The sequence below is a fragment of the Oncorhynchus nerka genome, linkage group LG12, assembly GCF_034236695.1.
Source record: "Oncorhynchus nerka isolate Pitt River linkage group LG12, Oner_Uvic_2.0, whole genome shotgun sequence".
NCBI classification, from domain to species: Eukaryota; Metazoa; Chordata; class Actinopteri; order Salmoniformes; family Salmonidae; genus Oncorhynchus; species Oncorhynchus nerka.
In genome coordinates this window covers 28103054-28115506 of record NC_088407.1, presented here as the reverse complement: position 1 = coordinate 28115506, position 12453 = coordinate 28103054, and the positions used below count along the sequence as shown (strand labels likewise).

Here is a 12453-nt window from a genome sequence, read left to right as displayed (position 1 = left end):
ATTAGGTACGTTATTGAGATGGTAAATCACCAGGTTAAATGTATTATTTGGTTTGCAAAAAGCAGTGGTGATGTCTAATGTAACCGTAATAGAATGCAGAAAAAGGTGAACCTAGTAAGGGTCTTTCTGTTGTGCAATTATTCCGTTTTTAATAAAGGTCACGATGAGTGTAAAATGCCATCGTATATCAATATATGTTTATTATCTGTTTAATCAGTGTGCCATGGCCATTAAAATGTTTCGTACATCTTTTTAGTAACGCCTGAAATCGGGAAAAGAAAACAAACTGAAAAAAATGGTATCTATGTTGATTTGTTGGCAATCAATTATCACACAACTGGTTTGTGTGAGGTTTCAACCAGGTGCAGAGAACAGACCAGATGAGGAATCGGTGGTTAAGGATAAACATAATACTTTACTGAGAAATGGTAGCCGCCGGATCACAGTACACTTGAAAAACAAGCGCTACGTCTCAAACTCAATCATGAAACGAACGCACACGGTGAACAAATTCAAGCTCCTGCAAAGGACAACAGAAAACACACCTCTTCAGGGAAATCATAATGAGTAAATAGGACACACCTGAATGTCTGTAATGTCTCTAGGGCGGTCTCTGCCGCCCTCTGGTGACAGGTAGAACCATGACAGTTTGTGCCTAGAATTCACATATTGTAACGGTACATTTTAGATATGGGCAACCATCTGGGATTGCTACGTTCTTTTTAGGCATTTTAAATAAATGCTATTATAATACAGGGATATTAGAATATAATCCTCATGAGTTTAGTTCAACTGTCTTACCCCATCAGAACCCAAAATATAAGCAAGTTGCATCCCACTCTTTATACCAGTGCAATTCTAAACAAACACTCTATAGCTTCAAAACATGGCTAAAACTATAATTTTGACATAATGCACAGTATGGTCTGTTCTGGCATCCGTAGCTCTGTCTATTCATTTGAGCGTGGTGTATCAAGCCCAATCCCTCAGCTCTTTACCAATCCCAGATTGCCCCTTTCAACAATGAATAAAACATACTTGGTAAATAATGAATATACTGTAAATACTACATATGAAATAAACAGCTGCCTCTTATCTTTAGACTGAATTATTTGGAATGTAATGCACATTTCCTTCTTCATAATGACTTCCCTGTGGATGCATGTACAAAGAATATACCCTATAAGCAATGCATTTCTATCCTTTATTAAGTAGCTGGAGTGTTGCGATTGATTCTATGTTAGATCAGCTTTAATATTGCAGGTAGATTGTAAAGTTCTATAAATCCACTAACCCCACTACCCTTTCCCTAATCGGAGTAAACTAATTGACAACAATACTTAGGCTTCAACTTTCAGTTTACACACACTATATGCATTTTATGGACACCGTATATTTTATATTAGCTATCTTTTTTGGTTTGTTTTTAGTCCCACCCTTCAGCTACCCTCAACCCCTCCCGTCTATCACTGAAAACCATCCAGTTTTGATTTCTACTTGCCATATATTTTTTTACCTGGGTCCTGAACCTTTCTATTCTCATAGTATCTACAGATTGTAAATTAAAGATGAACATTTTTACTATAAGTATTATTGTATTACTGATCAGTTGACCGTGGCTTTTAACGTCTCCCAGCAGTGCTATTTGCAGAGTTAGCTCCAGGTAAATGTTGCAATTCTTCAGCCATTCCTGAACCTGCGACCAGAAACGAGCTACATATGGGTAGTACCAAAACAAGTGATTTAATGATCATTAACCATGTGCCATGGTATCAGACACGGAAGTCTCTTCCCAACTATTTTGCAACCAGTATGGTGCATCTGTCAATTTTGGGGTCCTTATTAAATCATTTATCACAATTTTCTTTAATTAACCAATTTTGGTCTTAATGTAGGGCCGACAGATAAGTTCCTTACCTTCTTCCACTTGCCTCCATTTTTCCAGTAATGCTGCAATGAGTTGGTTGTCATTTTTGATTGAGCAGACATTTCCATAGATATTTGTTGTGTCTTTTCTGGTGGATTGAACTGAAATTGCAACCAGCTTTCTATGGCTTGTTTTAAAAATAGTTATTTCATTTTCAAATAACCAAAAGTGAGAGGTTGTCGTCTCAATAAATGAAAAAAGGCTATTTTTGAACAAAGGGTGAGCCATTCTTACTAATCTGCTGGAAAACCTGTTTGGATTTATAGATAAACTGGGATTTGACTAAAGAATTAAATCAGGGAGATTTTTCCACACAAATAGACAGGTATTTAACTTTCAATGGTAGCAAGATCTTGTCTATTTTCGCTAACTTTCAATTAGAATGTATCGTGGTGAGATCATCTCTTTCTTTCGGGATTTGAATACAGATTATGTCCACTTCACAGTCATATCACTTTGTTGGTAAACTACATGGTAATGTAAAAGTAGTATTTTTTAGCAATCCAATACATAATTTGATACACTTATCATAGTTTGTTGTAATCCTGAGAGGTTAGACTAATTATCTAGATCCTCTATGAGGTGTTGCTGGGATCCAAATTGTAGATTAGTCAGTGTACAATGATACCTTTTGTTTTTAAGCCCTGTGATTTCGAGCCCTTGATATTCTTGTTGGATCTAATTGTTGGATCTAATTTTAATAGCTACCATTTAGATATAATACATAGATGTGCCAATAGTTTCACTCCTCTTGACAGTTGAATACTTTCTGAGAAGTAGCCATTATTGACTATGGCCCATGAGAGATTCTATAGTCCAGGTATTCACAGACAAATTCTAGTTGCATTTTATCAAAGGCCTTTTCAAAATGAGTTATTAATATCTGACCTGATTTCCTAGATTTTTCATCATGTTTTATTGTTTCCAGTACTTGTCTTAAATGATCTCCAATGTGTTGTCCATGTAGAACGCCTGTCTGATTTAGGATGAATAACATCAGACAGTACCTTTTTAATTCAATGTTCTTTTTGCATCACAACACTGAATTGTAAGGGGCCTCCAGTTTTTAAGCTGGACTGGATATTTATATTTACCACCTGGGTCCCATTTCAGTAATAGTGCTGAGTATATGATAGTCTACCATTTTTATTGGTGTGGTAATAACGGATCTCTGAGTACATCGAAAAAAAGGTTTGATATACAGTACCTCAACTGGTATGCCATCCAGCCCTCGGACTTAAAGGCTTTAATTGCATCAATTAGTTCCTCCTCTGTAATCTGGCCTTCACATTAGTCTTTCTGTACAGCTGTTAGTTTTACACAGTTTTTTACACTATTAATTGAAAACAATCTTCAGTTGGTGGAGATGGAGGAGACTTAAATGAAAACATTTGCTTAAGTACTTTGCTTCCATTTTCAAAATATGGTTTGGTGAATCTTGGGATGGCTCCAACTGTAACAAGTTTCTGTAAATTATTTTTGGTAGCATTTCTACGTTGAAGATTTAAAAAGAAGTGGGTGATTAGTGGCGTTCCCTTATGATGACCTTGTTCTCTGTATTAAAACAAAAACCTTGCTTTTATTCCATTTAGGGTCTATTAAGTGGGGGTTGCCATAACGACGCTTTGGCAGGATATTGCCTGGATAAGGCATAATGGGTCTCCTGACACAACTCGGTCTGCTCCTGTGGAAGAACTTCACTCTTCGGAAGAGACAAAAGGTAACTGCACACCCTCTGTGTAAAATCAATCTATGTCTGCTAAGATCGGCCACATACGAGATATAGAAGGATACATGACCGTGTGCTCGTGTTACAATGGACAAAGACATCTAAGGTATTGTGATAGTGGAAGAGTAGAGGGAATTGTCCTAAAACTGGTCCATATTAATGTGAGATGCTGCCTTAATTCCCTCGCTGGAGAACGAGTCATTCCCAGACACACAGTTGGAAGTGTCACCTTCCAAATGTTATGTCACTTGCAGCCTGTGTTTTAGCTTTTACAAAGTCAGCCTGATGGGAACAGAGGGGGCATTGGGAGTGAGTGGTATAAGGTTTGTATAAAAGCTAGACTATACCTTTACCCACCAAAACAACCCTCTATATAACGTGATACCTTAGGGATATGTGTATATGACACAATTTCAATTGTCTCGGTCCTACTGTAGCAAAATGGGCTCCTCCTGCGCTTTGCTGATTTCCTGGTCAAAGTGAACTTTGTCCAAAGACTTTTATAAAATTAGCTAAATAAGCAAAAAACATCCAGTCATCATCCAGGTCTCTGTTGATGGTTGTTGACTCCTCATCTTAGGGCGGAGTGTGACATACCGAGTTTGATACCAGGTGCCCTCCAATTTCACGAGAAAGCTTTGACTTTTACTGGAATGTTGAAAACTATGTAACATTGACGATCCATCGTCATCTTCTCATCCAATACAGAAGCAACATATGAGTCAGTGACATTCCAGTAAACAGTACATTCGGAAAGTGTTCAGACCCCTTCTCCACATTTTGTTATGTTACAGGCTTATTATAAAATGGATTAAATAATTGTTTTCCTCATCAATCTACACACAATACTCCATAATGACAAAGACAAAACAGGTTTTTAGAAATGTATTAAAAAATAAGTATTCAGACCCTTTGCTATGACTCAAAATTGAGCTCAGGTGCATACTGTTTCCATTGATCATCCTTGAGATGTTACTGCAACTTGATTAGAGTCCACCTTTGGTAATTTCAATTGATTGGACATGATTTGGTAAGTCACACACATGTCTATATAAGGTCCCACGGTTGACACTGCATGTCAGAGCAAAAACCAAGCCATATAGGTAGAAGGAATTGTCTGTAGACCTCTGAGACAGGGTGTCGAGACCAACTTCAGTTTGCATACCGCCCCAACAGGTCCACAGACGATACAATCGCCATCGCACTGCACACTGTCCTATCCCATCTAGACAAGAGGAATACTTATGTAAGAATTCTGTTCATTGACTACAGCTCAGCATTCAAAACCATAGTACCCTCCAAGCTCAGCATTAAGCTTGAGGCCCTGGGTCTCAACCCCACCCTGTGCAACGGGGTCCTGGACTTTCTGACAGGAAACAACATATCCACTTCAGTGATTCTCAACACTGGGGCCCCACAAGGGTGCGTGCTCAGCGCCCTCCTGTACTGCCTGTTGCCCCATGACTGCGTGGCCATGCACGCCTCCAACTCCAAATCATCAAGTTTGGGCTTGATTACCAACAACAATGAGACATCCTACAGGGAGGAGGTGAGGGCACTCACGGTGTGGTGTCAGGAAAACAACCTTTCACTCAACAAAACAAAGGAGAAGATTGTGTACTTCAGGAAATAGCAGAGGGAGCACCCCCCCTATCCACATCGACGGGACAGCAGTGGAGAAGGTGGAAAGTTTTAAGTTCCTCGGCGTACACATCACGGACAAAATGAAATGGTCCATCCACACAGGCAGAGTGGTGAAGAAAGCGCAACAGCACCTCTTCAACTTCAGGAGGCTGAAGAAATGTGGCTTTTCACCTAAAACCCTCACAAACCATTACAGATGCACAATTGAGAGCATCTTGTCGGGCTGTATGGCAACTGCACCACCCTCAACCACAAATCTCTCCTGAGGGCTGTTCGGTCTGCACAACTTATCACCAGGGATAAAACTACCTGCCCCCCAGGACAACTTCAGCACCTGATGTCACAGGAAGGCAAAAAATATCAACAAAGACAACAACCACCCGAGCCACTGCCTGTTCACCCCTCTACCATCCAGGAGATAAGGTCAGTACAGGTGCATCAAAGCTGAGACCGAGACTGAAAAACATCTTCTATCTCAAGGTCATCAGACTGTTAAACAACAATCCCTAACACAGAGAGGCTGCTGCCTACATACAGACGCAAATCTGTCTAATAATCTCTCCCTTTCCCTTTCCTAAAGCACTATAGTTCCTGAATTTCAGGACTTAGTCTCTTATTCAGGCTATTAAAGGTTCAACTCCCAATATCACTTTGCTCCGGCCAATGTCCCCGATTGTAGACATTAGCTCTTCACCTCGCTCTCTTTACACACACACCTCTCTCTCACACAAACCTAATGTAGCAGCTAATCAAGGTTGGGGAGTAACTAATTGCATGTAATCTGATTACAAAAAAATGTAAACACCTCAACAGCTACAATATTGTAATCAGATTACAGATACTTTAGAAAAACTAGATGATTACTTCTTGGATTAAATGTAAATTCAGAAAGGATATTTGCAAAAAAATACGTTATGACACCATTCTGTTTTCTCAATGACATTCAATTCTGAATTGAAAAAAGGCACAGGTTTAAGTTTGTTCCACCTGAGCAAGTCTGACCACAAGTCAGAGACCACTATGATGATGCATTTGATGGATCCTTTCTATCTTCTTCTAATGCTTCTCAAGGGGATAGTTATCCAAAAGTAACTGAAAGTAATCAGATCACGTTCTGAGTTTGGATAATCCAAGAGTTACGTTACCGATTAAAATGTTGGACGGGTAACTAGTAAGTGTAAAGGATTACATTTAAAAAGTAACATACAAAACCCTGCAGTTAATTGCGTATGGGCCATATCATATTCTGTGATGTCACCAACCAGCGATACGATCACAGACATTACTGACTTAAGGGAGATGTTGCCACAACAGCAACGCTTAGGTCAGAGCTTGTTGTCAGTGAAACTATACTGCCTCCAGGGATGCCATTGTTTGTTACACAGTAGATACAATAAGGCCCTCAATTTTTTCAGTCAATGTCAATCACATAGTTTTTAAAAACTTTCTCATAGTGACGGTGATGAGAAAAACACCCACCAGTACACCGGGTTCCCTATGGATAAAGCACAGTAGGCTGCACCTCATTCCAGCATAAATCAGCAGACGTTGGAAAGTTTTCATGTCAGCTTTTTAATAAAGTTTTGACTTTATACTCTATACAGATGACCAGTGGCAATTTTAGCATGTAGATCTTAGGGGATAAACTAAAACATTTTTGGGGGGATGCATGGCAGCAAATCCACTACACAATATAACACTAAACAATACATTAATGGTCCTACAATGGTGACTAACGGTGCCCACAAACTGCTAGGGCCTACATAAAGCTGTCCCAACAGCAGAGTTTACTGCCTTTAAAAAAACATAGCTGATATGGCTGACTTGCTTAAACAAATGTTTTTTTTTTACTGATAATTGAGATGTATAAACTATGGCATAAGGGGACGACAAGCGGATACAAGGCAATCTGTAAATTCGATTAAGAAATGAATGAGCGAGCTAGGACTATTTGTTCAGCACCTTTGAAATGTACAGCGATGGAATTCAGATCATGGGCCGTTCTTACAGTGTTCTCCCTGTACACCAAGTCAGAACCATAGGATAAATGAAAGGGGTGTAAAAGCAGACAATGAAAGCTCTTACAATATTAAATGATTGCATTTCTCTAAAACAGGTTACAGGCTACATGTGCACCACCAAGTCAGAACAGTACGTGAAATTAAGAGGGGTAAATAGACCAAATTATTAGGTGAGGCACATGGGCTACTAACAGTTTACCACACAACATACAGTTGGTATTACTTTCTTAGCCACAGTATACATATCTCTCTGGCCGATTACATAATTTATGCAGCAGCATACAAGACATTTTCACCTTGTTGTGCTGTGCTCACTTGAACATGAAGGTGGCGCAGTGGTCCTTCGTGGGCAAATTTTGTCATCAAAGTCTGACATTCTTTGGATTTATGGTGCTTTCAAGTCAACTGGGAACTCTGGAAAAAAAACAGAGCTATTTTTTCCCCCGAGTTCCCAGTTGTCTTGAAGTCACTGAAGTCAGATTTCCCAGCTCTGCATTAACAGTTGTTTTGAGCATGGCAGAAATTATGCTGGATTTACAGCAAGGCCAATGTTGAATGTTTATCATTTTAAGCTTGGAAAAGAGACTGATATGTGACACGTTTACTGGCAAAAACAAACAAACACATTTAGCAAAAAATGTGGGGCTCAAAACAAGTGGGGCTCTGTTTTGAATTAGAACATGTCAAGGGAAAGAAACATGGGATATTGACTTATGGAAACTGGATGGGAGTTGACAAGGAGAAAGGGTCTTTTAGAGGTTTACATTTACATTTAAGTCATTTAGCAGACGCTCTTATCCAGAGCGACTTACAAATTGGTGCGTTCACCTTATGACATCCAGTGGAACAGGTTAATGACCAATTCAATTAATCACTGACCAAGCATTTTTGGGGATTTTATAAAAGGCATGAAACTGATTTTATGGTTCAACATTTCACATAATTTCATAGGGAGAGATTATCCATTCACAAAGACCACCGTGTCCAATGGCTAATGCCTAGAGAGCCCGGTAGTGAGAGAGCCCCCATGATCCTTCTCTCCTCGCTCTTTCCTCTGATACTCTGGAATACATTATAATAAATCCCATTCTCAGTGGTACCACAATTTCCCGGACACATGTAAGGCTGATGAAAATGGAAGATATGTGATATGACCCAAGACATCCCTCAAAAACTGGGAGTTTCGTATTGATAATGTGCTTTTGACGTTTGGATACATCCAGTATAACATTGTGGAGCAAGAAATAGCTGAGTGATTATGTACTGTATCAACCAAATCCACATGGTGTGGCTCATTTAAGTTATTTTATGATGGATTGTGGATCACTGGAGAAGCTACAACACAGAGTAACAACAAACAAAACACCTATATACAGTAACATGTGGTTTGACAACTTGTACAACTACTGTATTGGCAGAGGACCAGTGGTGTAAAAAGTACCCAACTGTCATACTTGAGTAAAAGTAAAGATACCTTTAACCAAATCAGATGGCACCATTTTCTTGTTTTTTTATTTATTTACCGAGAGCCAGGGGCGCACTCCAGCATTTAGACATCATTTACAAACGAAGCATGCAAGTTTAGTGAGTCCACCAGATCAGAGGCAATATGGATGACCAGGGATGTTCTGTTTATAAGTGTGTGAATTTGGCTTACATTTTGCTTAGCAGGACGGAAAAGTCTAACGAGTACTTTTAGACGTCAAGGAAAATGTATGGAGTAAAAAATACATTCTTTCCTTTATGAATTTAGTGAAGTAAAAGTAAAAGTTGTCAAATATATAAATAGTAAAGTACAGATACCCCACAAAACAAGTTAAGTGGTACTTTAAATTATTTTACACCACCGCATAATAATGGCATGACACATGCCATAGAGACTCCATAAGTTGTTCACCTTTGAGAGGATTGACAACAATAGACCTGTCAGTAGAAGAGCAGCAGTGGTTTTAAGGCTATGGACTCTTGCGAGAGCCGCATTGTGATCCAGGCTAGCGCTGCCTCTGATTTCTCTAAGCAGCTAGGTCACTCCACTAGAGATGATGGGGGGGATGAACACGCCGCTAGACAAGGTCGGCGGAGGGAGAGAGAGAAGGTGCAGAGGGACGCGTAAAAGCCTAAATGAGGGAGGGAGGTGAAGAGTTGAGGCGAGATGTAGCATTGTAATATCTTTCTCCCTAGTTGGCTCCCTGCGAAGCCTGTAGACAGCTCCCGCTGTTCGAGCACTTTGACTGTTCTGAATTTCCCTCTCAAAGTGAACTCTAGTCAAGAGGGGAATGCAGGTACTCCTACCTTGCCCCTTAGCTACACAAGTTGCCATGGCAGAAGTATTTCCAGGCTGCATATAGGAGATGGTTCAACATTAGCAAGTTCACCGACTACACTCTTAGGGGGGGAAAAAAGGAGTTATCTAGAATCTGAAAAACCCTTTTTGATTCCAGGTAGAAACCTTTTGGTTCAAAGTAGAACCCTTTTGGGTTCCATGAGGACCCTTTCCACAGAATATCTACATGGAACCCAAAAGGGTTCTACATGGAACCAAAAAGGGTTCTTCCTGGAACCAAAAAGGGTTATCCTATGGGGACAGCCGAAGAACCCTTTTGGAACCCTTTTTTTAAGTGTGTGGCTAGTTGATGCATGTAAGTGAGATAGCATAGGGAAAGAGTCCCATTGAAATTCTGATTAGCTAGGAGGGGTGAAAAGCCTCCCATCTCCCATGCCACGGTGAAATTGTATTCACAGTGTTCCGAGCCATCTCTGCAAAGGGCAAATGAAGAGATAGACTAAGAGAAAAACTAAAAGAGAACACATCAAGCCTCCATTTGGTCCATCGTTTTTTCTCTCCATTCTTCATTCCCCAGGGTTATTTGGAATAAAAGGCTGAGATCTTTGATGTGGTAAGAAGGGATACGGGCGGGTGGTGAAGTGGACATATTAACGAAGGGAAGGGACCCATGGGTCCAGACACTCAGGTTTAGGTTCCATTTATAGCAGGATGGACAGTGCATGTGTCCCAAATGATCGCCTATTCCCTATATAGTGCACTACTTTTGATCAGAGCCTTAATGGGAAGCCCAAAGTAGGGAATATGGTGCCATTTGGGATGCAGACAGCGTATGCGGAGATGAGGTGAGTTAGCTTTGGCCGGGCAGAGGAGTGGAGGATTCAGTGAAGCTTGCAGTCTCATCCTCTGTAAAAGCTCAAAGGTATAGGGATGTAGAAGCCGACCGACCTGACTGCAATGACTATGCCTTGACACACACACACACACACACACACACACACACACACACACACACACAGGCGCCGACACACACACACACACACACACACACACACACACACACACACACACACACACACACACACACACACACAGGCGCCGATGTGCATACACACACACGCTCCAGTGAACTCTCATTCACGTCACTGAACCATACCCAATGATTTGAAAAAAGCACATTTGTACATAACAGGTGATTTTGCAGAGGTGATGCAATTTACTGAAACATCTGACGGCTCTGTGAGAGAGCTGCATTTTTGGTAATCATAGATGGGTTGCTATAGTTTTTGTTTCAAATTCCCTGGAATCATCAGGACCTTTACAGTTTTTCTCAATTGCGTGTTCTCAAGACAAGTAACTCTGTGGCCTTCTGCAAAACAGGAAATGCATTTTCAAAATGAAGTTGCCTTCTCAAAACGTAAATACATTCAACAAAATGATAGTATACCGTCACAATTGCTAATACATTCCTCAAAGAACACGACTTCCTGCATAAAGGTTAACGCAAACAGGCAAAACGTAAGTACAGAGTGGAATCGCAGTTCAGTGGCTCAGACACAAGATGTATGTGGCGGGGTCTACAGACAATCATAGACTACAAAGGGAAAACTAGCCACATCGTGAACACCGGGGTCTTGCTCCTGAACACCGGCGTCTTGCTCCCGAACACCGGCGTGTTGCTCCCGAACACCGGCGTCTTGCTCCCGAACACCGGCGTCTTGCTCCCGAACACCGGCGTCTTGCTCCTGAACACTTGCGTCTTGCTCCTGAACACCGGCGTCTTGCTCCCGAACACCGGCGTCTTGCTCCCAGACCAGCTAAACACCTTCGCCCGCTTTAAGAATAACACAGTACCACCAATGCGGTCCGCTCCCAAGGACTGTGGGCTCTTGTTCTCCATGGCCAACATGAGTAAGACATTTAAGTGTGTTAACCCTCACAAGGCTACTAGAACAGAGGGCATCCCTAGCCGCCTCCTCAGCATGCGCTGACCAGCTGGCTGGAGTGTTTTTATGGACATATTCAATCTCTCCCTATCCCAGTCTGCTGTCCCCACTTGCTTCAAGATGTCTACCATTGTTCCTGTACCCAAGAAAGCAAAGATAACTGAAATAAATGACTATCACCCCGTAGCACTCACTTCTGTCAACATGCTTTGAGAGGCTAGTTAAGGATCATATCACCTCCACCTTACTTGACACCCTAGACCAACTTCAATACCTAAATAAGAATGCTGTTCATTGACTATAACTCAGCCTTCAACACCCTAGTACCCTCCAAACTCATCATTAAGCTTGGGTGGTGAAGGCAGGAAACAACACCTCCACTTCGCTGATGCTCAACACAGGGGACCCACAAGGGTGCGGGCTCAGCCCCCTCCTGTACTCCCTGTTCACCCATGACTGAATGAGCTGATCATGGACATCAGGAAACAGCAGAGGGAGTACGCCCCTATCCACATTGACGGGACCGCAGTGGAGAAGGTGGAACGCTTCAAGTTCCTCGGCGTACACAGGCATTAGCAACACAAACACAGAGACTAGTATGGGATTCATGAGGTAATATACTGTACTATGATATAATATGATTTAACATGAGGTAATCTGTCTACTTCATCTTCAATTCAGGTGCGTCTGGTGGTGGAGCTGTTGTGGCCTCTCTTTCTATTCTTCATCCTGGTCTGGGTGAGATCAACCACCCAACCCATTTACCAGGGCGAATGTAAGTAGAATGGTCCCAGTTTAAGCAAACTGCATAAAGTATTTACAATTTAAATAGATGCTTCACAAATAAACTACAGGCTCACAAATCATATTCCAAATGTGTCACTATATCAATTCCCCCAAAA

The 12453-nt window shown here is 41.1% G+C and overlaps 1 protein-coding gene across 1 annotated transcript in view; it reads left to right on the top strand.

The window, feature by feature from the left end:
• Window positions 1-12453, top strand: part of LOC115138075 (phospholipid-transporting ATPase ABCA1-like) — a 225346-nt gene that overhangs the window by 8334 nt on the left and 204559 nt on the right. Inside the window, exons 2-3 of the mRNA XM_029674482.2 lie at window positions 3520-3647; window positions 12233-12326. Coding sequence (XP_029530342.2) covers window positions 3582-3647; window positions 12233-12326 — 160 coding nt within the window. The 5' untranslated portion in view covers window positions 3520-3581. The remainder of the gene's footprint in view (window positions 1-3519; window positions 3648-12232; window positions 12327-12453) is intronic.